This window comes from Alosa pseudoharengus, unplaced genomic scaffold (assembly GCF_046254945.1).
Source record: "Alosa pseudoharengus isolate Yale_2024_CS ecotype anadromous, Long Island Sound unplaced genomic scaffold, YU_APseudo_1.1 YU_APseudo_1.1_scf_20, whole genome shotgun sequence".
NCBI classification, from domain to species: Eukaryota; Metazoa; Chordata; class Actinopteri; order Clupeiformes; family Clupeidae; genus Alosa; species Alosa pseudoharengus.
Genome location: NW_027468664.1, coordinates 16,359,897 through 16,385,528, shown reverse-complemented (window position 1 = coordinate 16,385,528; position 25,632 = coordinate 16,359,897). Strand labels below are relative to the sequence as shown.

At 45.2% G+C, this 25,632-nt stretch overlaps 1 protein-coding gene across 2 annotated transcripts in view; it reads right to left on the bottom strand.

Moving 5' to 3' along the window:
• Positions 1 to 24,249, bottom strand: part of lrp6 (low density lipoprotein receptor-related protein 6) — a 59,697-nt gene extending 35,448 nt beyond the window's left edge. For both annotated transcript variants that reach the window (XM_076296699.1, XM_076296700.1), the window contains exons 1-5: positions 23,956 to 24,249; positions 20,691 to 21,102; positions 4,754 to 4,951; positions 2,964 to 3,160; positions 699 to 830 (exon numbers count right to left, since the gene is read on the bottom strand). In XM_076296699.1, the coding sequence (XP_076152814.1) occupies positions 699 to 830; positions 2,964 to 3,160; positions 4,754 to 4,951; positions 20,691 to 21,102; positions 23,956 to 24,010 (994 nt within the window). In that variant the 5' untranslated portion in view covers positions 24,011 to 24,249. The remainder of the gene's footprint in view (positions 1 to 698; positions 831 to 2,963; positions 3,161 to 4,753; positions 4,952 to 20,690; positions 21,103 to 23,955) is intronic.
• Between the last annotated feature and the right edge of the window lie 1,383 nt (positions 24,250 to 25,632).

Genomic DNA, 25,632 nt, shown 5'->3' with positions numbered 1-25,632 from the left:
AAGCATTAAGGCACTCAATGAGGAGAGCACACAACCTCAAATAATCTTTACCAGAAAAACTGGAGGGGGGGGGCAAACAAATTTGTGATTGGAAACACTGAATAATACAACAGAGGCGTGGAGAAAGAACGAACGAACGAACGAACTAGGAAAAAATGAACTGTTATTGTTCTGAGGCTAGTGCGGTTAGCTGTGGGATTATTATTGGACCCCGAAGCAAGTGCTTTGTGATCAAAATAACTCTACGGCCCTCCGATCGCCAATTTTCTGCTCACATCAGTAGGGTTAGCACACCACACCACAAAAACCCCAGACCCCAGGGTAACCCTGGCTAAGGGGGTATTTGAGGCTGATAAGCTTATTCAAGGAGGTTGGTTGAGTGTTAGGACACTTGGGGCGGGGCAGTAAGATTGGCTTAGTGACTGTACAACTGTACTCATTTCAGTCAAATACACGACTCCTAAAATAGTCTGTGAATCATTTACACAGTCGAAAATGGTATATCTCTGGTGAGTAACATATATAGTGGTTTCCTGGAAGACCATCAAGCCTTTTTTTGAACCACAGTCCACTTTAAAATAGATGTTCTCTCTCCATCCAAAACTATTTCAACCCACCCAAAAATTAAAATAAAATCACCATTCCTGCAACTAAATACAAGTCACATGTTCCATGTCCGTCCGGGCAGGGGACCTTACCATCTCTGCACTTCTTCTTGTTGTCCAGTAGCTGGACTCCGGTGGGGCAGGCACACTGGTAGAAGGGCTTGATGGGAGAGAGCAGGCACAGGTGGGAGCAACCTCCGTTCTTCACCGAGCAGGGGGTTGGCACTGCTGACCACAAACAAACGAGAGAGAGAGAGAGAGAGAGAGACAGAGAGAGACAGAGAGAGACAGAGAGAGACAGAGAGAGACAGAGAGAGAGAGAGAGAGAGAGAGAGAGAAAGACAGAGACAGAGACAGAGACAGAGACAGAGAGAGAGAGAGAGAGAGAGAGAGAGAGAGAGAGAGAGAGAGAGAGAGAGAGAGAGAGAGAGAGAGAGAGAGAGAGAGAGAGAGAGAGAGAGAGAGAGAGAGAGAGAGTGAGAGAGAGAGAGAGAGAGAGAATTATCCATATATTCCAGGCAAACAATAATCTGAACACAACCAAACCAACGCTGTAGAGACACCACACAAGAGCCCACCCCCCCCAATGTTATTTGCATTCGGAAAGAGCATATGGTGGGACAAGGCAAAGTAGATAGCTCGATTCTCCAAAGGTCTGATGGAGAAAGGCTGGCATGTCTCAACTTTTGAAATCATCTCAACTCAAGTAGAGTGTGTATGCCAGTCAGAGAGTGGAGGAGAGGGGGAGGTGGGGTTCATAAGAACCAGAGATCACCTGACTCCCACCCAAGGGACACAGAGACAGACAAGGAGGCAGAATCAGAAACGAGGAGATGGAATAACAGACAGGGAGTAGTGGAAAAAAGAAAGGCACAGCAGAGAGTTTGTTAACACAGAGAGAGAGAGAGAGAGAGAGAGAGAGAGAGAGAGAGAGGGGGAGAGGGAGAGAGAGGGGGAGAGGGAGAGGGAGAGGGAGAGGGAGAGGGAGAGGGAGAGGGAGAGGGAGAGGGAGAGAAAGAGGGAGAGAGAGAGAGGGGGTGAGGGGGCAGAGAGGGATTGGGAGGGGGGCAAGAGAGAGAGAGGGAGATACCAGTTGGGAGAGGAACAGAGAAAGAGACAGACGCAGGTATGGTGAGAGAGAGCAGGCAAGAGGGCAAAACAACAAGACGGCAGCGAGTGAGCGAAGGAGCGAGGGAGGAACCGAGAGAGGTGTGCTGCGGGCCAGGCGGTGACCCAATCCCAGGCTCTTCTCCCAGCCATGAGAAATTCTCCGCATTCACACAAGAGGACAGCAGAACAGGGGGCTCCATTGTGCTGGTGCTGCACGGAGAGGCCAAAAGGTGGCCGCGCCAGCAGCATCTTTTTCTAGAAAGTTCTACTATGACACACGCTGTCTGCAAAGCTGAGCATAGTTTTCACTTTTTTTTTTTTTTTTTGCTTGAAACACAAGGCCAGGAAGGGGGGGGGGGGAGCAGTAAGCAAATCAATATATGAATAAATCAATAGGCTAAAGAACATTCAATAATGCACAGGTCTGACTTTCCCCTATGGGGGGGGGGGTGAGGGGGTGGGCTAACCTACTGTGATTGTGCAGAGCTAGAGTGCTTTCTTTGGATGATCGATTGCTAACGGTGAGGAGTTAGAAAACCAGATCTGCTATTTTGCCCTCTAAAGTTGGTGGAAGTCTGCTCTCTTGGACAAGCGGTAGAGTTATTGATCCCCACTATATGCCTGGCCTTCACATCTGAGAGAATGCTTAATAAATACGAGGCTCATTCTGCTCAGTCTTTTTGTTGGAGTGGAGTAGTGGACTGCTTGGCTGTGCTAGTACAAGGCTGTGCTAGAGCCTATGAGCAGCAACACAAATAAAGAAAACAAAACTAAATTTAAAAAAAAACAATAAGAAACTAAACAATGTATACCTATGACCATGTTTACTGTATCTTTTTGTGCGTCATCTGTTTGTCATTGTTTTAATGAAGTGGTTAGCAGTCCAATAAATGTCTTGGGCTAACTCATAGTTGTCTTTGGCATGTTGGCAAAAAAGCTTGCAATCCAACGTTCGAAGGTGGCATTTCCTTTTCCGATACAGACAGGAGAGGTGTTAAATTACTTGTGCTATAGGTAGGGGATTTCCCACATCGGCCAATCAACAACCACAACAAACAATATCACCAACAAAATAACCTTTGTGGGGCAAAAAACAGCATCACAGAGACAGAGCAGCAGTCATTGGCGTTTTACTGAGGTTATCAAGCAGGCAACTTCCTTCATCAGGGTTACGGTGCATTAGGCCCGCAACACCTCCAGAAGGCTCGACAGTGGTGTCTGGCAAAAGGCATTGATCCAGGGCCGTACCTGTCGGTTGCCTCTTTTGGCTAAAGACGTGGATGTCCATGGGGGAGAAAATGTTGGAGTGGATCTCCCGGCGGTCGTCTCCCGTGTGTTTGTTGCAGGAGTGCACCGAATGTGTCGTCCAGTCCGTCCAGAAGAGCGTGCCCTCAAACAGCGTCAGCGCAAAGGGGTGTGGCAGCTCACCTCCGACAACCACTTCCCTAAGGATGACAAACAAAACAAATAATTATATTTATGTAATTAATTAATGTAATTCTATTTACTCATACAGCTCTGTAAATGTACAGTCTCAGAGGGATTTACAGGGAAGCAATAAAAAATGACAACCACCGAACCAGCAGCCTACACAACCTGCATGAGAGAATGTTTACTTCTCAGTAATAAAGAGCCTATGGTTTCAGGAACATAAAGCGCTTTCAGACATACGTGTAAGACCGGAGGTTCTGCGGATGTTAAACGGTGGAGCCGTATATCTGAACGACATAACCGGTCATATGGAAGTCCGAATTTAGCCGGTTGTTCTACTACTCCCTCCCTAGTATTTCCTCCGGACATTATGTAAATGTGAGCTACTGTCCATGAGGGCAGACAGCATTGTGATAGAACACATGAAGGGAACGGCAAGAGACACGTTTATGTAGCCTACAACTGCATCGCAAGGCCAAAACGAATTCAAAAGACTGAATCATCATAAGCAGAAGGCGCTGAAAAGGCAGTCGCCTACAGCGACGTCGTTGACGACAATACCAGGAGTGTTTAATAAATTGTTAGCCAACACGGTCGGTTTTCTGTTCATTGATAGTAAATACAAGACACATGGGGAGAGGATGCTTTTGGAAAAATAAACCATGAAAAAACAAACCACTTCACTTATGTTAGTATTTTGTGTGTTGCTTAAAAACGTTGTATATGATGGCCTTGAAGTCTTGAGTTAGCCTACTGAATTGGCTGGTACCATAAAGTTCGTGCATGCTCTCTCTCTCCAACGCAAACCAGATTTGGGGTTCCATAGCCAAGTAATTCTGCTACATAACGCTGAAAACAGATAAATGTGTTTATTCGAAGCACACATACAAATACTGTAGGTCAATTTCAAGTGCGCACTTACGTGACTACTTCAAGTATTAGCCTACGCACAATAGATTTTTCTTCTTTAGCCTACATAGTGCATACACTTTGTAAACAAACAGCAGCTGTGACAGCGGCCGCATATATTCTGTGTCATATCTCGCCTCTTGTTAACTCTACAAGCCCCCACCCCTCACTCGACAACCACACGGAGATTCTGTAATGTGCGTGTATGTCGTTCACACATAGGTCCGTATACGGTCAGTATACGGTCAGTATAAAGTCCGCAGGTTAGCATCATATCTGAATCATCCGAAGGGTAGGACCTCCGTTTGACAAACCTCCGCATATACTCCGACTGACACTTTTCATTCAGCAACAAAACAAATTTCACAACACAGATTTCAAGAGGGAGCATGTATTGTTCCTCAAAAGGTGGTCACTGTACAAGTGATTTTACAATGCCAATGCTGAAAAGTACACAGATACAGGGATTAAAGCAAGACCCGTTTCTGTTATATAGCGGTTACGATCCATTTTCAACTTTTACTCGCCGTCCCGTGCCTGAATTCAGGCAGAAAGGCTGAGAACTGTCCGAGCCCTGCAGATATTTTGAAATTAGGTATGTTTTAATAGGCCTTGCCCAAACACAGTAGTAGCTATCGACTACAAAAACAAGGAGTAAAACTGCATCGTGCTTAATGATGAAACTTTCACGCTCTTACCTTGAGGTTCCATCAAGGCTGGACCGGTGGATGAAGTTGAACTTGGCGTCAGCCCAGTAGAGCTTCTTCTCATCATAGTCAAGGGTCAGTCCGTTGGGCCAGTAGATGTCACTGTCGATGATCATCTGCCGACTTGTACCGTCCATGCCTGCCCGCTCGATTTTTGGGATCTCGCCCCAGTCTGTCCAGTACATGTATCTGAAGACAAACAAGAAACTAATATCAGCCAATGTTAAGATGCACTAAAAGCTTACTCAATAGATAAGTACTTGTATGAGTGGAGGAACAAGGCTAGATTTAGAATGGAATTGGCAACTTGTCTAAATATCTACTTCCACAAGAGTTTGGTAGCATAATTACGTGCTTCCATAAACTCAACATGCTTACCCAGTCAAATTCAGAAAATACATGCTGTGATATATAAATATTAAACATTTGGACTGTAAAGGAAGCATGCAGTTTCTTTTTTAGTGTTGGAGCACTGTGCTTTCTCAAAGCGCACACACATTGGCCTGTTTCCTTTAACAGGACCTGCTGGAGTTTACTACCCAGCAGGAAGGCCAATGAAAGCAAGTGAGGGTGTCCCACACATGGCGCATCGCAACAACAAACATCCCGCTGCCTGTTTGTCCGTGCGTGGGGTAATCTCAACAGAGGAAGAGGCCCTACTCTTAACAGCCCGCAACGGGGGGGTGGGGGTGGGGGGCCTGCAGAGAAACCGTGCACTTTGACTTTTCACACCAAAGGCTTGCCGCTGTGGCGTCATGCATTGGACCCCCCCCCCCACCCAACCCCTCACCGGGAGAGAGGACAGGAAACGGAGTCCATATGGACACATGGCAGTCATGCACAACAACACACAGGCAGAGGAGTCTAGCCAGAAGAGGCACTACAGCTTTATATTTTGGTCGAGCACATCTGATAAGGGCTCGGTGCTCGAAAGGACAGACACAGACAGGGGAGCGCGCGCGCACACGCACACACACACAGGCAGGCAGCCCAGACGGCTCAAACGTCACTGATGGGACTCGGCTGCTGAGAGCAAACACTCTGTTGCCACGCAACAAGTCTTGCACAAAAACAAAACACACAGGGGTGAATATTTATGAAAAAAGAAAAAAAAAAAAAAATCACTCAAGATAACATAAAAACGACAAATAATTAAATAAACGAATCCAAGGCCTGCTGGTGAAACAAAACATTGGCAGCAAAAAAAAGAAGTTCACTCCCTGATTAAGACTAATATACCATGCTTAAAAATAAAACATCAACATAAAACTCCGGCAACAACTGACACCCAAACATTCATACAGCCTCCCCCTCTGAAAACACACACACACACACACACACACACACACACACACACACACACACACAAATCCCCACCCCCGCCCATCTGCAATACATATTTAAACTCCCACCTGACCCTACACCCACTCCTCCACCCCCTCCCTCCCGGTCTCCTCACTGCTCCACAGACCAGTGCAGTCCATTTAGCCTGGCTTCAGCACACACGCACTGGAGCTCTGGGGCGATAAACGGGGCACTGGGGAGAGGTTTCACAGCAAACTTGTTCCCCTCGCGGGGCTGGCCTAATGAGAGCCCTCTGGAGCCTGGGCTTTGGGGTTGGGGGGGCAAATGAGCGATGGGAAGGAGGGGGGGGGGGGGGGTTGGGGAGAGAATGGGTTGGAGGGTGGAGGGAGGGGGGGGGGTTGAAGAATGTGGAGAGCTTACAGGAAGTGTTAGATGACTGTGCTGCGGACACAAGCGACCACAGAGGAAAAGCAGGGCTATGTGAAGATGGAGGATAGAGTGTGTGTGTGTGTGTGTGTGTGTGGTGTTTTGGGGAAGGGCAGTTTTATTTACACATCCCCCTCCTAGTGTTTTCCTGCATTCAGGCACAAAGGGCTCGGTCATGGCCATGCTGGGGTTGGGGGAAGGGTGGACGAGAGGAGGCTTGAGGTTTTAGGGGAGGGCAGACCGCTGTGCTAACGGGCACTTTTGTTTTTCTCGTATTGCCCACTGACAGCCCTCACAGCTGGACTGTGATCCCTTACCCTCCCCCTCAACTGCCCCCTTACCTCCACCAACCCCCTCCACCCCGCCCCCCCCATGCAGCACCACACCGAAGCCACCGCCTGCTCTGAAGAAGGTTTCTCAACACCACTACCAGGGATGCATGAATGGATAGTGTCTCCTTGTCCCACCACATCTGAGTGGTCACAGGCCACAGTGTGACAGACAGGTAGGAGAGGAATGTGTAGTGCGAAGGGTGACCCCACACACACGGGCAGGGGAGGCAGAAAACTCTGGAGGCCTGCAGATGACCGAAACAGGGTTTTTATAACTTCCTGTCTAAACGCTGATGGACCAGCTGGTTACAAGACGTTGATAAAACACACAAGCCATCTAGAAGTCAGAAAAACAACTGCAAAAAGGGGATGTAATAACTGCAGTAGGGTTGGGAACCGAAAGACCCTTCCAAGTAAGAACCCTTAAGAAAATGGCAGTTCCGGGTACCCAAAGGGTTTTCCCTCACTTCGGTTCTGCTTATCGGTTCTTAAACTCTACATATCTGCAAGGACCTGCGTGGTTCTGCCAGGACCATACACAGTAAAAGAAATGGACACAGCAACCCAATAGACTTCGATGGAGACAAGTGAAGTCAATTAGAACCACTTTTCCAGTAACGGCTAATTGTACTGCCCCCTACTACCAGGCTTGTGCAAAATTCCAGAATTGAATTGAAACTGGCTCTTAAATTCCAATTCAATTCTTGAATTTCACTTGCATTTCAATTGAGGTAGCAAACAGGAAGCAAAATTGCAATTCCAATTGTGCACAACCCTGCCTACTACCCTACTTCATTATTTAACAGGGGTGTGACTAGATCTCGTGCCACAAGATCTGGCGATACAAAAATATTACAATATTCCTTTCTCAAGGTAAAAATCTGTCTCGTGGAGAATAGGGGTGTGACGAGACAGATCTTTACCTGACAAGAAATATCGCGGATCTCGATCTGGCATGAGATCTAGTCAGTTTGTTCTTTGACGAGAAATAGTGATATGTTTGTATCTCAGGATATCGCGAGATATCATGGCCCACGAGATCGTCACATTCCTATTATTTAACTACATATACTTTTCTTAAAATATCCTAGTTGTTTGTGGATAAATGTTACTCCATATGAATTCACTTGCCACATACTGAAGTACTTCCAATCCACGAAAGCGTTGATGAAATATTGTGTTCCGATGCGTTCATGGCCTCTACACGGGCTTCTCCCTTAACTGTATGACTCCACAAATTGTCACTGTTTTTCAGGCTAGGAGCCGTTTCAGGTATGACAACAGATAAGACTTCTGAGAGAGTTTTAAACAACCAAAAATAGAATTCATTTTTCTTACTACTGCTGTGCTCATTCTCAAAGATCAAGGCATTAAAAAGTTTCCATATCCGCTGACCTCCAAAGCAGAGCGGGTGAAGTGGCACAACATTAGGTCATGGTCGGATCTAACTTCTGCTCCCTGAGGAAATGCAACGACAACTAACGAAGGGAACTGAGAGCACAGCGAGGATTACATCATCTCCTTGAGTCAGAGTTTACACAGAATTTTAATTCTCGTGTAAACCAGTCAGTGGTGAGTGTGTGTGTGTGTGTGTGTGTGTGTGTGTGTGTGTGTTCTTTTGTACCTCCCAGTTTCTGTGACTGAATACTATCAACAACTGAGCACCCAATTCCCTCACCTCCTATAAAAGAATGGGGAGAAAAACAAAAGACAGAAAAACAGAGGGAAAAACTTCACTGGGGCAAAGAGGAGCAGCATAGACAGGAAGAGCGTTTCCAGTTTTTTTATCAACTATTCCGCAGTGTTCAACGCACAGACAAGTCTAGACATTTCAGAGACAACAAGTGTGTGCGCGCGTGTGTTTGGTGGTGAGTCAGACGCTAGTGTGTGTGCGCCCTGTCTCTGGTTCTCCCTCTTTCTCTCTCTCTCTCTCTCTCTCTCTCTCTCACACACACACACACACACACACCTGGGCCATTGCCACGCTATCTTAGGCACCTATCAAGGAAACACAAACCAGTGCCACACGGCATGGCAATCAATCTTCTCGGAGGCAGACGGAGCCATGGGCTGGCACCGCCGTCATGCCTCGATGGCTGCTTTGACGTAGGGATCGGGGAAAGCCATTGTCAGGCAGAGACCAACTGAAAGACAGAATAGTCAACAAAAAAAGGCTAATATAAGCTCTTGGCCCTTTGGGGGGGAGGGGGTCTAGGAAAGCGGTCCCGCAAGAGTTTCGTGAAGACTTCAGAGAGTATCCTCGAGCTTCCAGAAGCAAAAATAAATGGGTTATGGGAATTCCAACAGACAGGATTAAAAACAAAACGTGGGCTAAAAACACCCCATAGATTTTTCACAACATGCAAGCGATTTAAGCGACAATGGAGACAAATAAAGCAAATCAAAGTCTGACAAAAAGGGGGTGGGCTGCGATGGAGCAGAGGGAAAAGAACCGAAAAAAAGCCTTGACGTTCTTTTCCCATAAGGCTTGAGGTTCTCAAGGGAGTCCAGTCTGGCTGGGAACAATACGTTCTGAAGGCTTCTGAAACATCTAGTCTAACACAATACCGCAACAGAAAAGAGTACCAAGTTGAGTGCAATCCAATATACACATCAGGAGATATTTTTAATCTTTTGACAATATTTACCTTTACATTTATTTAGCTGAAATCTTCATGTCATGCAACTTACAAAGAAAGGTAGGGCATTTTACAGAGAAAGGTAGGGTGTTTTATCTATGCCTGTGGTCCCTAATACCATATTTTAATTTAACACATTAGTATTACTTGTGGTATTTGTTAAAAGGTTAACTGTAGGAATATTCCACCCAGGGTATGGGGTAGCTTACACAAGCAGACACCCAGATAATTACACTTAAAGCGGCCCAAGGTGGTGGCTCTTGCATGTGGGAAAGAAAACGGTCATTACTTAGGAAGGTGGGGTCTGAGGCAGAGCCCAAAACTCATACAGGATATGAGAGAGAGGTGTTCAGCCTATGTCCAGGAGAGGTAGTGATGTAGATGCTTTGACTATTATTGAAACAGACAGGGATAACCATTTGAGTGACATTCTAGGCCACATCTATGGGCCAATAATACCAATACAACACACAAAGTTGTAACCATGGCCACAAGTGACATACAGAGTGTGTTCTTGTGGTCCAAAATCTCATCTTTGCTCAACTTCACCCCAGCATGACAAATCCAGTCGTTCCAGGATGTCATACTGCCATCACTTTTCAAAGCACAGAAGTCACTTCACAGTTCTGCAAACCGACGCAGAAACTCATTCAGTCATTATTCAATAACTCCCTGGTTGAACTGAGGGTCTTTGGCTTGGGGTGGGGTTGTGGCATCCGCCCAGAATTAGAAATGTTAGGGTTTGGCCCAATTCTACAGAGTTTTATGCTTGTTTAACGATCATACGATTTAATGTTGATTTGGTTTACCTCCCTCTGCGCAGATCTCCCAAGTGACAAGGCTCTGGGACCGGATACACTCATATTTCTGGCACAGTAATGGGTTTTAAAGGGTCATTAGGCCTATATTCATGCTAGGGCAGCAACAAGCAACGTTTGTCTGCATCTTGAAGCAGCAGAGACGTCTGCAGTGTGTTGTTCACAGGCACAAACCTCTAACTAACAGTTTAAATACAACTGCACTGTGCTACACTTTCATTTGTAGTTCACACAGAGGTGAGTTCCAGAGACACCTCTTTTTCACACGTGTGCCACCCTTTTTTCCCCTTCTCAGAGCACTCCTGATAGCCATCAAGACTTGAAGATATCGGACTAGAAGAGTCTTCACTCACAAGACACAAGATTTAATTCACCCAGCCAGCTGAACCATCAAGTCAAATGAAATCCTCAGAGTTCAGGAATGCAAGAATGGCTGAACTGGTTTCAGAGGTCACTCTCTATATATTTTTTTTGTTCATACTTTTGAAGACAAAAACAAAACAAATGTTGAGAAATAACCCCAATCTCCAGGGCTTTTCAATTCTGGCCTTTTTAGAGAACCAACACATTGTAGAGGATAGCATCAACTATGGGGAAATCTTAGCAGAGCGCGAATACCAGGCAGAGGGGGAAAAAGCACCCGGGGCCACAAGAGATGCATTGTATTTGGTACCTGGAGCATTCAGCAGCTATGTTGAACCCGGTCCAGCGATGCGTTCCTAACTGGATTTCGAAGGGAACTCTCGCAAGAGGCCTTCTGTCTTCCTGAACTAATACATTTGTACATCTCAGATCAAGAATGGCTCCACTGTTTGGAAAATGTAACCATTTTAAAATGTTGACAAAAGACACAGAGGCTCCCACGCACACAAGCAAGTTCCAACAGAAAACAGAGATATTGTTATACAGTTCATCAGCACAATTTGGGATACTAAATTGCTTCAACAACCACTTTAAAACTAACTTGCTTGGCAAACAAAGGGACAAAATTATTTAAGTATGATATCACACTAAGTCACAACTGTATAAAGTCTTTGAATGACGCGTTTCTGTGAAGAGCGCAATGCCGAAGCCCAATTAGATGTGAGGTTTTGGGCAGGTTCCACACGGAATCTTTAACAGATGGGCCAGAGCAGTTCCCCTTGCCCTGTAAAAGCAATAGTAGTACGACAACCCCTCTCACCAACTGGAACGAAAGCAAGACTAATGCCAGACCAAAAACCAGAGTGACTGGGCCTGCATCGAGAAATATCAACAGATTGACAAATCAGATAAACAGTCAATTCCTGAGACGTTAACGGCTGCCTTCCCGAAATGCTGATAACAATCGACATACTTCATATTTGCATTTCAGACATGTTGCAAATCAGCTCAACCTTTTCAAAAAGATGACAATGAGTTCTATTAAATATCTGGACCAAGCTGTTAGAAAATTATTCTCCCATCAGAAAAGAGAAACTCGGGGACTTGAGTAAATAATAGGGGAGGTGGCGGGGAAAAAAAAGTAAAAAGTGTCCGGCCAATCAAGAATTCCAATGGAGTGCCAAAATAAATGAAAAGACGTAACTTGAACCCCAAATCAGCAATAAAATAATTCCTGCCAGACGCTTCGGGCAGTTTGACATGCAACTGACAAGTCCTCGGATATCAGACAGAGTGCACCAATGGCTTGGGGGAAGATTAATGCAAGATCAAAAAACAGAATATGAATGGTCTGTTTCAAATGTTAGATTTTGTTTGGCAACAATGTGCATTAAAAACAAGACCATGACCCTAGCCACTGGCGAGAAAATAGAGTGTTCTCCTACAACCTCGAGGACTGTACTTTTGACTCAAGTACTCGAGAAGTCTACAAGAACCTCAACCAAATGTGGTAAGGAAAATAAATATCCACTGGTGCAGGAGTCGGAGCCAACATTTGGCAACGCCACAACTAATGGCGTGCAAAAGAACGTTTAAATGCGGAGAGCGTGTAACAGAGAGGGTAACTCTACCTGCCAGACTAAACATGTTTGGTGAGTTAACTCTCCAAGCCGACTGTGAGCAAACAACCCGAGTCTCTCGCAAAACGACGCAATTTGGCTTTGCGCTGCGGCCAGGTCCATCTAGACCCCTCCTGCCAAAAAAGAGCCCCGGCTGCATTTTGCAGCCCATCTGCGGTGTGAACAACCAAGTGAGTCAGACAAATAAACAAGCAGTGAAACTTCCCCCATTTGTTCCCAAGGTGCGGAGCCCCACAAATTACTTTTCCATGCGCTGGCTGTGCTTCACAGGGCTTTTCTGGAACAGCCACAGCGGCCTCCTTACATGAGCTGTACCTATGGGCGTTGAAACTCAGACTTGTCTAGCAAATTTGTGAGAGCATATGAATGTGTATGTGAGGGAGAGAGAGGGACAGAGAGAGAGAGAGAGAGAGAGAGACTGCATGTATGCAGTGTGTGTGCCTAGCCATGCGGGAGCACACGTAAGTAAACTGTGTCCCACGCAGAGAGGCCAGGCTGTGGCCCCAGCCCCTCCAGAGAGGGATCAAACGGGTGGCACACGTGTGAGCCAGACACCCGCCGAGCCCCATTAACACGCCAGCCCCAACCAGCAGTGCACCCTCCCACCCCCACCAACATCAACACCTCCCCCCCCCCCACCAGACACCTACAGGAATTCCACCAGCTCCACCATCTCTCTCCACCTTCTCTCAAACTCTCCCATGCTAAGACTTAGGACTCACTTTTTTCAGTTCACTCCAGAAAGAGTGAAGAAAGAAGAAAGGCGCAGAAAAATGAACGACAGAGACAGAAAAAGAAAGAATGAGACAGAAAGAGCAAAAAAGCAAAGGGGTAAAAGAGAGTAGAGGAGAGGGCAGGAATGAGCTAGAGAGAGAGTGCAAGAAGAGAGTGGCCGAGAGAGAGAGAAAATGAGGAGCTCTAGACACAAAAAGAATGGCAACATGGCTTGGCCATCATCCCGTGTAAATATCTGCCAGAAAAAGACAAATAAAAGCTTCAAATGGCTCCCTCTGGCAAACGGAGGACAAAAGAATATGAGGAATGCGAATTAAAGGGGCACATCTGAAAACGGAACCTATATGGAGAAGGGAGTCCGTGTGAGAAATAGGGATCTAAATGTGAAAAGTCTTGTGACGATACAGCACTATTGTAACACTCTCTCGATGATACTACACACATTGCACTAAGAACTAAGGGTGTTGAAAGTCTACTTCCACAAGCCTGTGTGGGTTTGAGCTCTTGAAACCAATGCTTGGGCACCATGCTTGACGGACAACTTGCAGGCGGGCAGAGAGAGAGAGCGATCTTAGTCATGGAGAAATGAAACGCATACGCAGGTGAGGGAAAGACAGAGTCAAGAGAGGAATTATGAGCTGAGTGAAGTCATGGTTTCTAAGGTTTATAATCCTGGCGCAGTACGTCAACAGCCTTTCAGGAGGCCAAAGGCTTGGAGAATGCTCTGTCGCACTTGAATGAGGGTGATCTACAACAGTCAGTAAAGCAAAGACAAAAATGCGGCTATATACCTCAGCTTTGACTAAAAGAGTGACCTAATCCATGAGGCGATACGAAGGCGGCATTTGGGGAGCAGCCAGCATTGAGATTTAGTGTGTAGAGGAGAGGGATTTCTTCTGTGCCAACATCTGAAGAAGAGCATTGAGTTTTTTTTATTCTTAGTTCAGCAAAAAAAGGCTAGAGTGCACAAATCAAATCCCTGATCCTTGGTCATTTTTCCAGATCTTAACTCCAACGTCAGTCTTAAGTGTAATTTGTGACTTTTGTTTATCTCCGCAAGGCTCATAGCGTGCTATAAACACTAAAATCGCCTTGATCCCATCCTGTAATGGTACCCCGAGAATTTCCTCTACCCCCCAAGAATATGAGGATGTGTTTCTCATTGTCATGATTAGTCGGAAACAACAGAAGTAGGTTTATCTCCTTCCTGTTCGTCTTTCCTTTGCACCAAGACACCAGCATGAAATCACTTCCAATAAACAGATGGAAATCCCTGCAATAGATCATGGTCAGCCAGCAGAACACTCTCTAGCCTCATATCTTACAACAGAAATAGATTCAGCATAAGAAAAGGAGCAGGGTGTGTGTGGGGGGGCTCTTTGACTGAAAACATCTGGGCAAACAACAATGGACCTTTGTTAAGAACACGCAACCATGAAGCAGTTCTACGAAACAAGACCCCGAAAAAACCTGGGGGGGGGGGGGGGGGGGGGGAGAGAGAGAGAGAACAAAATTGTGTCTCAATATGCGATTTCATGCGTAAATACAACAGATTGCACACCAAAAAAGACTTGCAGGCCCAATCAAAGCGGAAGCTGCATTTGCATGTTTGTGCATGCTATCCACAGACACAAACACACTCGCACAGTGGGGGAGTCATTGTCGTAGGTGGGGGTGTGGATGGGTGATGGGGTTGGTTGAGTTTGGGGAGGGGGAGAGGAGAGAGGGAGGCAGGCATAGATGGGCAGGATGAGCAGGCTGTCTCAGTAGGGGGCCGTTCCGCGGGCCTGCCTGATTAAATCGGAAGCTCGCTAAGCTATTTGTACAATGGAGTAATTACAGCGACGCTCGCCTCCTTTTCTCCTTGCTCTGCCAGCTCGCCGCTGGAAGCCACTGCCGCCGTCACCACCACAGCCGCCCACCCTGCCTGCCCGCCCGCATGGCTACGCTCCGCCGGGTCACGGCTGATCCCGGATCAGAGCTCAGCCACGTCCAATGGCTAGCAAAAAAGCTCTGGTGGCTTTCTGCACCACAGGCAGAAGAGGTGGAAGAGGATGTCGACATCCTAAAATCATTTTGGTTGTAGTACAATTAGCCTACCTTTGCCATTTTCTTGCTCGAATAACTTTTCTAGTTGCCCCCGCAGCACAAGTCATACATTTGTCATTAACAGCTGGCATAGCTGGGTATGGAGGCTGACCACCAATGCTGGAAATCTGGACCAGACCCCTATTTACATTTCCAAGGAACTCTTTTCCAAGATGCTAATTACATGTCCAAGTTTCAAAAAGCAAAACAGAATAGCTTGCGTTTTAATAGCCTAGGTGATTCTTCCTCAGATGGAGATGATTGAGAAAAGGGGAGATGGAGTGAGAGACAGGATGAAACCATGGGAGAGAGAGAGAGAGAGAGAGAGAGAGAGGGAGAGAGAGAGGGAGAGAGAGAGGGAGAGAGAGTGAGAGAGAGAGAGAGTGTGAGAGAGAGAGAGTGTGAGAGAGTGAGAGAGAGAGTGTGAGAGAGAGAGAGAGTGAGAGAGAGTGAGAGAGAGTGAGAGAGAGAGAGAGAGAGTGAGAGAGAGAGAGCGAGAGAGAGAGAGAGAGAGAGAGAGAAGCAGCATCCCTTCAATTTAAATAAAACTAATGAATACATTACAGGCACCCTTTTATCTGCGTCCTTGTGGATTTACATGCTAATTTGCTTGGCTCTTTCGCGCCTTATCTCGGTTGTGGAAAACTGAACGAAGTCGAGCAGCAAGGAGGAGAGAATTCAGGGGGATAGGCCAGGAGAACACTGCCGACAGAACACCGCTCGTGACCACTGGAGATTTTGAGTGCCCCCTCCCTCTCTCCATGCTTGGCGTCAGACAGAGAGGCAGCTATTTGGGCTCTGGAAACTCTAAGCCCGCACTAGTCTTTGTCTATCCCGTGTCTTTGCCCTCAGTTTCTGCACCTTCTAACATTTCTGCATGTAAAAACCAAAATTGGTCTTGGAACAATTCTTGGGCTGGGAATCCTTGCCAGTCCATCACTACTGATCGAATGCCTGTATGTGGTAATGGGAGCTGCCACATCTGAATCACTGCCAGGTACGTGATCAATCAGACTGGTCAAGTCTTGGCTTAGGACAACGGTTTTCAATCCCGTTTCTGGCGGCCTGCCTGCCTAGGTCCAATATACCTCACAGAGCTAATCTATGGCGCTCATCCCAAATTAGACATGATCAGGTGTGGTAATGCAGAGGCATGGAGAACATGCAGTGTGGTGGACCACAAGAGGCCGAGCCCAGAACCAGCGAAGGATACATCCACCCCACCACATTTTCCCTGGGCTTTCTCAAGGGTATAATGGGGGTGGGAATGGGGGACCTCACAGCATTTGAACCAGAGAGCCTGGAGCAATGTGCCCACAGCTACGCTTCAAAGCAGAGGTAGGAGAGTCACCTGGAGACCCAAAGCCTAGTAGGTTCACACACACAAAGGAGAGACATCAGGGTATGGTGAAAGGCTAGTAACATGTCAAAACCTATAGACTGCTGACAGAAGTATGAGATTACTAAGAACCTTTCTCACAACAAGGAGGATCAGAGCAGACAAGCATTAGACAATACATCAATGAGATTTTACATTTATTCACGCTTTTATCCAAATACACTTTCAAATGGACTGACATTCAAGCTACAGTGCAAAAAGAGACAGAGTAACAGTAACTTAGAGTAACAGTAAATACTAACTTTAGATGCTACCTTTATCTCATTGAAGATAAACATTTTACCTGTGGGTATGTAGCCTAATGATAGGCCTATGTTTAAACATTCCAAAACTCAGGTAAATACCCTACATATTAGCTAAATAAACAAAATGCTTCATCCACCTCCGACAGGAAACTGTCGTGGCTTTGAAATGCACTCCCCCCTTAATACTTTCCCATCAATGGAATTCATGCACTTCTGAAGCGCAGGTCATCAAAATACCTTGACAGGAACAATGGGCGTTTGTGTGTTTCTAGCAGCCGTCCCACGGCCTCGGTCAGACCCTTTAAGGGAGCGGCTCAGGGATGAAGGTGAGTGTGTGTGGGTGTGTGTGTGTGGGAGGGCAGTGTGACCCACCGTGGCGTGGTATCTGGTTACACTACCTGTCTTTGTCAATCTGATCAGGTTACAGGCACGGTCACCTGGCCAGCGCTAACTGGCTGCCGAGTGAAACGCAAGACGCTCCACTGATTAGTCATGTAGTCTACCACTCAGGGGGTCATTCAGCGGGGGGAAAGCCCCGGAACTTACACAGAGCGCGTGGAACCAGTGCCTGGGAGTCGGATTCAGAATTATACGATAGAATCGGAATGATTCTCCTGGCACAATTAGCTTATAGTAGGGCTGTGGAGACTAGCTCTAGCTGTATGACTGGTAGGAACCAGCGAAGACATCCATGTATATTTGGATGTACTGCACAAACCAAGTGAAAGTGAGCTGAAGGCCCTGTTACTAAACATACAGAGGAGTTCATTCGGTCTATCAATGTAAAGTTGTTGACCCTTTGAAATAAAGACGTGAAGCCAGAAATTGTGAATATCCCACTAGATTTTTTGGTGCCACTCAGCAGTTAAATTTTTTACCCTTAATGTTAACATCTTCCCCAAATGAAACACAGGTCCCATATCAGCACCACACCACATCACACACAGCCTTTTTAATATCCATGCACCCAAAATAGTAGAAGATTGTGTATAGACCCTTTCAACAATAAAAACAAAAACAATGCTTGAACGTTCTATTTGGGCCCCAATCTACTTCCTCTGCATTAAGATAACATATGGAATTTTTAAAAGGAAGTCTTGTGGGGCCAACTATGATGCTGATAATGGAACTCTCTTGAAAGGGTCTATATTTGTGTAAGTCCTACAGCTCAAATCTAGACCCCTACCAATGGAGCAGCCCAAGCGCCACACTGCTTTAAAGCCTGTCAATCACCATTCATAAGGCTCGATTCCCATACTCAGCATTCTCTGGCCAAGTAGAATACCGCTGTGAAATAATTGGACCAATCCCACGATTCCAAAAAATTGCATTTGGGCCAAAAGCACAACGCAAGTGAGGTAGCAGTGAGGCTGGCCAGATTTTAAGTACACAAGTTAAAGTCTCCACAACAAAACACCTAACAACCCCGTGATAAAAACCTTCTGCCAATCAAAGTAGCACTCCAGGTCCTTTAGTCCAGTGTGAACAAGAATAGCACAATAATCAGAAATGTTAGATATCAACAATGCACTGATTTAGATAAGAGTCAGCCACGGTGGTCAATTCCGTTGTTACTTGCCTGAATTTCCCCTCGGGATAAATAAAGTATCCATCTATCTACCTATCTGAATTAGCCAACCGGTGGAGCGTCATCAGGAGTTGGCAATCAATACACACAGGGTTACTATAAGACAATGAATTAGACATTTAATACATTGATTGCGCAATTAGACCATGCAACACAGTGGTCAAAACTAACACTGGAAGACCGTAACACACTTGGAAGACGGAACAATCTGGATCCCTAAAGAATTGCCATTTCCCCATTACTAAAGAAGGCTATGTGAGGAAACCTCCCAAACTGCCAAATACCATATATGGGAAAACAGTTTTTGGCAGGTGCAAAGACGATGATGTCTTTGTCTGACAACACCAAGAAGAAAACGTGTCAGTGACCAATACCGAAACATATGCTATTCTAAAATGATGAAGGGTGCAGGAACTCTTATTCTTTCTTTTAGTGTTTTCCTGTTCAGATTAATATGGGATGAACTGATGGAACTGATGGAATTAGGCCTGAGTCTCCTGTTTGAGACTCTCGTCTCAGTTGCTGATGTCTAAGAAGAGATGCATTATGAGATGCTCAACATAACAGCACCAAGAACAAACAGATTCTTTGACGCACTTACATAAGGATCAAGACAACGTTTCCTTAACTCCAAATAAAGCCACAGAAAGGGAGGAGTGGAAAATAAAAAAAGGGCTTTAATCCTCGTTCAACAGATGTGCGTCTGCCAGGCTGCCAGCACCGCATTACCTGAGAACCATGAAGCCTTCACGACTGAAACCTTCATGACAAAAAGAAATGAATATCAGATGCCCTCAACTTACAGCAATAAAGTGAAGTAGGCCTAAACACACAATCACTTACTGCACAGCAGCAGTGATGAGGAGAAACCATTCTACTGTGAGCAAGACTATGGAAAGGTGTAGGCAGAAGGTTATGTTGTCTGAATAAATCCCATTTGAGAATCCTAAACTGAGCAAGGTCACATTCTCTGGTGTCAGTGGATAGATAGGGGTTGAATGCAACAGCTCTTGCTCAACTGCATTCTGGATGGTAACCAGACATCACTGGCATACAATCAGTTACACAATAGTGAGAGAGAGACTACATATAATAAACTCAATGAAACTCCAGGAAATTGATACACTGCTGGTACCGGAAAATTTTTGAGTACACTCACAAGGACCCCCAGTCCAGGGGAGATTTTATTTAGCTCGTCACAGATGAAACGGGAGATAGAATATGATTTTGGGGGTCTGAGTCAGTGTAAGAGAGGGAGACAGACACAGAGACTTGGTCAAACGGCCATGAATGGCTTTTGTTGTGCTACAGTGAGTCCCAGATTTCAATCTACTCTTAACAAAAGAAGAATATGCCAGCCTTTCCTCTCAGTAAGGCAGAGCACAGGGATCTATGCAAGGGAAAAGGTACCCCCCCACCCCAATTCTTCTTGTTCTTTTAGCCTCTCTAAATACAGGCCATCGTGGCCTAGTTACTCCTGGATTCACCTGAGCTTTGGTAACTGAAGGGTTCCCTCTCCAAACAGCTTATTAAAAACTCTTGAATTTATGATGTGTAACTTAAACCGCAAGAACTACAACCGCTGAGATATATACAGTTCAGCAGAACTCAATAAGATTTCCCATACTAAGCACACAGAGGGGGGAAAAAATGTATAAACAAAACTACTTCAGGCAAGAAAGATATGTGCTGGAGAGCTCAGAGACCGTTGCAAAACAAGCCATACAAAACACAACAGAGGCAGACTAAACAATTCCAACGCGGTCAAGGACCTCTCATGGCGAGGCCACTGACGTCGCCTGACGGCCGAACAGAGTCCTGAGAGAGTTTTGGCCGTGACCCCCGGTCTGTTTACCCTCTTTCAGCCCCCCCCCACCCCCCAACCCCAGGCTGCTCCAGATGCCCCTCTATCTCTAGCCGATGTAAGACATTCCTCGGCTGCCGATGCAGACTGCCCTCGTGAGCGCGAGTGCGACGCTTCCAAGCCAGAGACAAACACCCGAGACGCAGACATTCACTATTCACATGAGGCTATCTTTGTTTCCACCGCAAACCCATGTGTCAGCATAACAAGCTGCTTAAATCAGACAAAATAAAGTCTCAGGGTCTATTTCACTCCCAACAATGTGGCAGTAAACTGTAACACACTGAGGGAGGACTTGCAGAGGCAAGCAGTTTAAATTCAACACAAACACACACTACTTACGTTCGCAGCCTATGGCCCCCCCACCCCCCCCAGCTCGCAGCTATATTAGGGTTCTTGGTGTGTTTGTCACTGTGGTCATCAGCAGCCATGCCACCCTATACATAGGGCCCCCCTTCTCCGAGGCTAAATAAATCCTCGACTCACCCTCTCTCTGGATCCAGGGCGATGGCCCTGGGCTGATCCAGGTCCTGCCAGAAGAGCACTTTCCGCAGCGCGCCGTCCAGCTCGGCCACCTCTATCCGATTCGTTTCCGAGTCTGTCCAATACAGCTTCTTCCCTAACCAGTCGCAGGCCAGGCCGTCGGGGGAGGCCAGGCCTGAGACCACGGTGGCCTGGACGCCGCTGGGGCTGCTGGCGCCCCCCGAGTGGTTGAAGACGGTGCGCTTGATGGCCTCCTCGCTCACGTCGCTCCAGTAGATCAGGCCCTGGCTGTAGACGTAATCCACCGCCGCCGCGTCCTCCAGGCCGCTGACAACCACCGTGGCGTTGGCACGGGCCTGCGACGCATCCACCAGCCGCAGGTCCCGTCGGTTGGCATACAGGAGCAGGGGAGCTCCTACAGGAACAGGAGGAGATATGGTGCAGTTAGAAAAGCTGTAGATGTTGTGAAGGTGGAGGGCTGACATGTAATTTAGTACAGAGGGAGGGTGCACAGGTAAAAGGAGTCAAAAGAGTAAAGCAGTTATGAACGAATCTACTAAAGTTCACTACTGAACTCCCTAACATTTAGCTTGAGACCAACACCTGTTTGATTTCTGATTTACCTGAAATAGTTGATGTTAGCCTTTTCACCTAAGTGCAGAATCACCCTGACACTATCACTACCACAACAACTCAAGCTATAGAAGAGCTAAGGCGCATTTCCTGAACCCATCATTGAGCAACCACTGCGGTTATGATAAGGAAACTACAGTTTCGAACACCTTCGCTTTTAGTGACCATGGTGGTTGCTCAATGCAGCTTTCAGAAAACACACCCATGATTGTGGGAAAGTAGACACATTTAAATCAACGTGTTGTTTAAAAATGTTTTATTTTTTTTTAAATTAAAAAAAATTAATAAAAAAAAAACAGTACACTGTAAAACATCGCAATGCACATGTGACAAAAAAAATGGGTATTTTTTTTTATACCAATACATTTTTACAAAGCTTCACTTCTTTAGCTTATTCTGCACTACTTACACCCAAACTCACAGTACATTCAAAGTGAAGGGGTTGATTTTTTAGGCTGACTGCCAACACTTCAGTTTACAGCGATAAAGCAGGGCCATAAAACCCTCAAGAGACACCTCGTAGGTGTCAGACTTTTCCAGAAACTTGGCACAAAGTCAAAACCCATTTTTGACACATTAAACACCACAAACCACCGTATCAGCATCAAGGTCAACCTCAACCTCCTAGACTCTGTCCGATTGGCAGGTCCTTTTTTTTTAGCATGTTGAATTTCCCTCTGCAAATATTTATAAACGCACAGAACACCAGGACAGCTCACTGAAGTCAATCCAAGACTACTACCCCACTTAGCCGAGAGTAAATAAGAGGGAAAATGGCATTTTCAGGACACTTAATATTTTGCTTCTTTTGGTGTACATGTCAAAATACTGTGTCAAATGAGTACTCAGGGATAATATTCAGCAAATCACACTACCTTCATCACTTTCCCTTTGGGGAGTCCACTTTTGAAGCACAGGCACTTACTATATACACATACAGACTCCCCACCTGGACCCCGTGAAACTTGCTACTGACAGACAACTTGCTCCAAAAGTCCTTATTCAGAGGGTTAACATCAATGTATCTGTGCTGTCTAAACATGGCAAACATATGTGCAAGACCACTTATCAGTAGTGAAGACTGTAGTAGCTGATAACCTCTGGGACCAGACTTACAGATTATGCAGCACATTTATGGTTATGGTTATAGATATGGGATTTGGCAGACGCTTTTGTCCAAAGCGACATACAAATACAAAACAATATAATGCTTAAATTTAACAGGGAAGAATTAAAGATGTCAGTCAGACTATATTAAGGAAAATAGCAATAATAAACAATAATGTCCATTCAATCAATAATATAATAACAATACACAAATGTTGGACCTACAGATATGACAGCTCATAACTGGAGAGTATAGACCTCTCCTTTCACAGGTCTGTTTATTTTCTACCCATACAAATTATTAGGATTGCACTTGTCTTGTTTTAAACTATAGTCATAAAAAAGTTTGGAACTACCAATAAAGTTTCCTTTCTTGAAGTCAGTTAATCACTTTCTACATACTTTGCCTAAACAAAAACAGAAACAGCGAAATACGCCAGCATGAAGGAAAATGCCTAACAATGGATACCTCTTGAGACCATGCACATGACGCACGAAACTACAAACTAGAGTAGCCTTGCCCCAGCCTAGCAGCTACCTGGTAAAGTAAACAAAGGACACTAAAACACTCCGTTTCCTAATATAAAAATCTAAAATAACACAACTTGTTGACAAAAAATGAATGTGGATGCAGATCTGAGTTTAGCAGAGACTGTGGATTCTTTCCTGAATGCCATCAACATGTTATTGTGAATGAAAGTCAGTTCAATAATTTGGCTAAAACCATAGAGATGTTTGAGAAGTTTTGTCATTGGATTTAACACTGGGTTTCTCGTAGTTTTTGTAATGTCATAAAATTGCACTAAAACATGCTTAACTCCCAAGGGAAATATCTGATTGTGGAACTTGGGGTGAACTCGTAGTGAAAAAGTTACGAAAGCCACGCCATCCTTTGACCTCAGAACAAATCAGACCTTCCAAGTGAAGTGATTATTCGTAAACGCAAACTTGTGTTGGCACAGAAAACACAAAGGAAAATGCCAAACAATGGCCTACTCGGAGCCCCCTTTTTCATCTTTAACGAAACATTTTAAATCTGTTCCTGTTAAATCGTTGTTCGAAGCAAAATCAAAGACCACTTGGCATTGTTTCGTCCAAGTTGTCTGCTAACAGAGACTAGCTTCCAAGTCCATTATGCCAAGCTTAAACAATAGCTCAATTAACCATCAATAAGAGAAAACTTTCATTATTAACGTAATAACTTTGACAAACAAACTTTGCGTAAGTCGAAAGACGAGCACATCAAAACACAAAGCAAGGATAGTAAATCAAATACAAAATGGAAACTGGATAGCAAGCTAGCTTGATGCATGCACGTATAGCAAGCAGTATAAGATAGCTGGCTAGCCACAGCTTGTAGCTAATAGCTATATTGGGTTCTTCTCAATGCTTCTTGCCAGCAACCATGCAACCCTCTACGAAAGGCCCATTTCGTTTGCACACATGCCGTTTTGCAAAATACTTCCTTGTTGTAATTAAACCACTGTCTCAACTTTTTACAAGGACACATACAAAGATCAAAACTCACCCCGTATTAGCAAACAAAAACTACACAACAACAGACTCCGTAGCACGGCGCCCATCTTTCCCCCTTTTTCTTGCCCCTGCCGCTCCTCTTCAGCGTAGGGGTTGCATGTCTGTCCTTTTCCACGTTCGGAATTTAAGGATTTTTACAATTATGTGCGTTCTAGCTGGTTATAATGTAACTATAATAATTCTCGGCTCCATTCTTCACTGGTTCAGGCTCGGTGGAGCTACGATTCCAAAGCTCTCATTCTGGTGCCTGAGCGCAACAACACGCTGCTTCTCGATCCGTCTCCTTCCGCTGGGAAGGAAAAAAATGCCAACCCTCCCCCCTTTCCCCTATTCCCTCTCCGCTTCTTTCTCTGAAAACACTCTACTGCCGGCTATTGTTATAGTTGATTACACGCGCACTCCCTTGACGAGTGTGTTGGTCAAATAAAAAGAACTCTGTGATGATCCTAGAAAATATCAACAGACACTGCGAAGATGATCTCACATTTCAAAATGGGGGAAATGCGGGCTTCTACAACAATTGTTTGGAAGCATAAAAAGCACATTCCAGTGGGACTAGTTCCTCACGGTATTGGTGCTTCGGTTAAGGACAACATACCCCTGTGACCCTTCGGCGCGCTGTGTGGTTCTTAAAAAATGAAGAATATAAGATGAGCTGCTTGTGAAGTGTAGCCTACGATATCACACATACTTCATGGTTATTCAATGAGGCAATCCTTGTTTGAAGCTACAATGGTTAACTTAACGAAATAGCATGACAAAGAGATCTTTTCAAACTCTGAATAAAGATATCTCATGCAGCAAAAAAAGAGATAAATAATAAATGTTATAAATGTCTTTGTCTGCTGCGTGGCCAATTAACACTTTTTAACCTGTGGATGTAACAAATAATTAGGCCTAACCATTCTCCCAATTTGGTGATATTGAAAACCAAAAAAATATTTTCCAAACGACATCTTATTTGACAGGGGGACACTGACAACAACACAGTAACTTGAATGAAATCAAAGCAGCTTTCCCAGAGATGTTAATATGCAGGTACCATGGGTGCATGAACCTGCATTGTAACAATGATAAGACTCTTAGATGGATAGTGAGACAGCATATTGTGTGTGTACTAGAGTGCACACTTAATTTACATGTCTAGGTGTAATGTATATATGTTTATGTATATGTTTAGGTGTTACATTTGTTTTATAAATCTACCCCAAAATGCAAATCTAAAAGATAATATTCAATACACAAGAGTAGCCTACAGGGACGCCCCACCATGCATTTCCCATCCCAGAAGGATTTCACCTGTAGGTCAAGGTTCTAGCTGCAAACTATACCCACTGTACCTTTCAAACCTCTCAAACAGCAAAATAATCCAACTGTACTGAGTTCACATTGTTTGGTCTAAACAGACAATGTGACGAAAGGCAAATTTGTTGTGAGCACATAGGGAACTGCCATCAGAGACTCAGGGGGTCCTTTACCTAATTTGTAACGCTGTGAGAGAGCTCGTAAAAGAGGCCAGCCCTAAAATTTAAAGGACTGGCCTCCTCTTGGCTAGTTGACATGTCTGTTAATGCACATGTCTGAAAACAAAATGCTATTGGTTGTAAATATTGTTGCAACACTTGATTTCCCCCCCCAAGAAATAAACTTTTACTAACTTTCACATTGT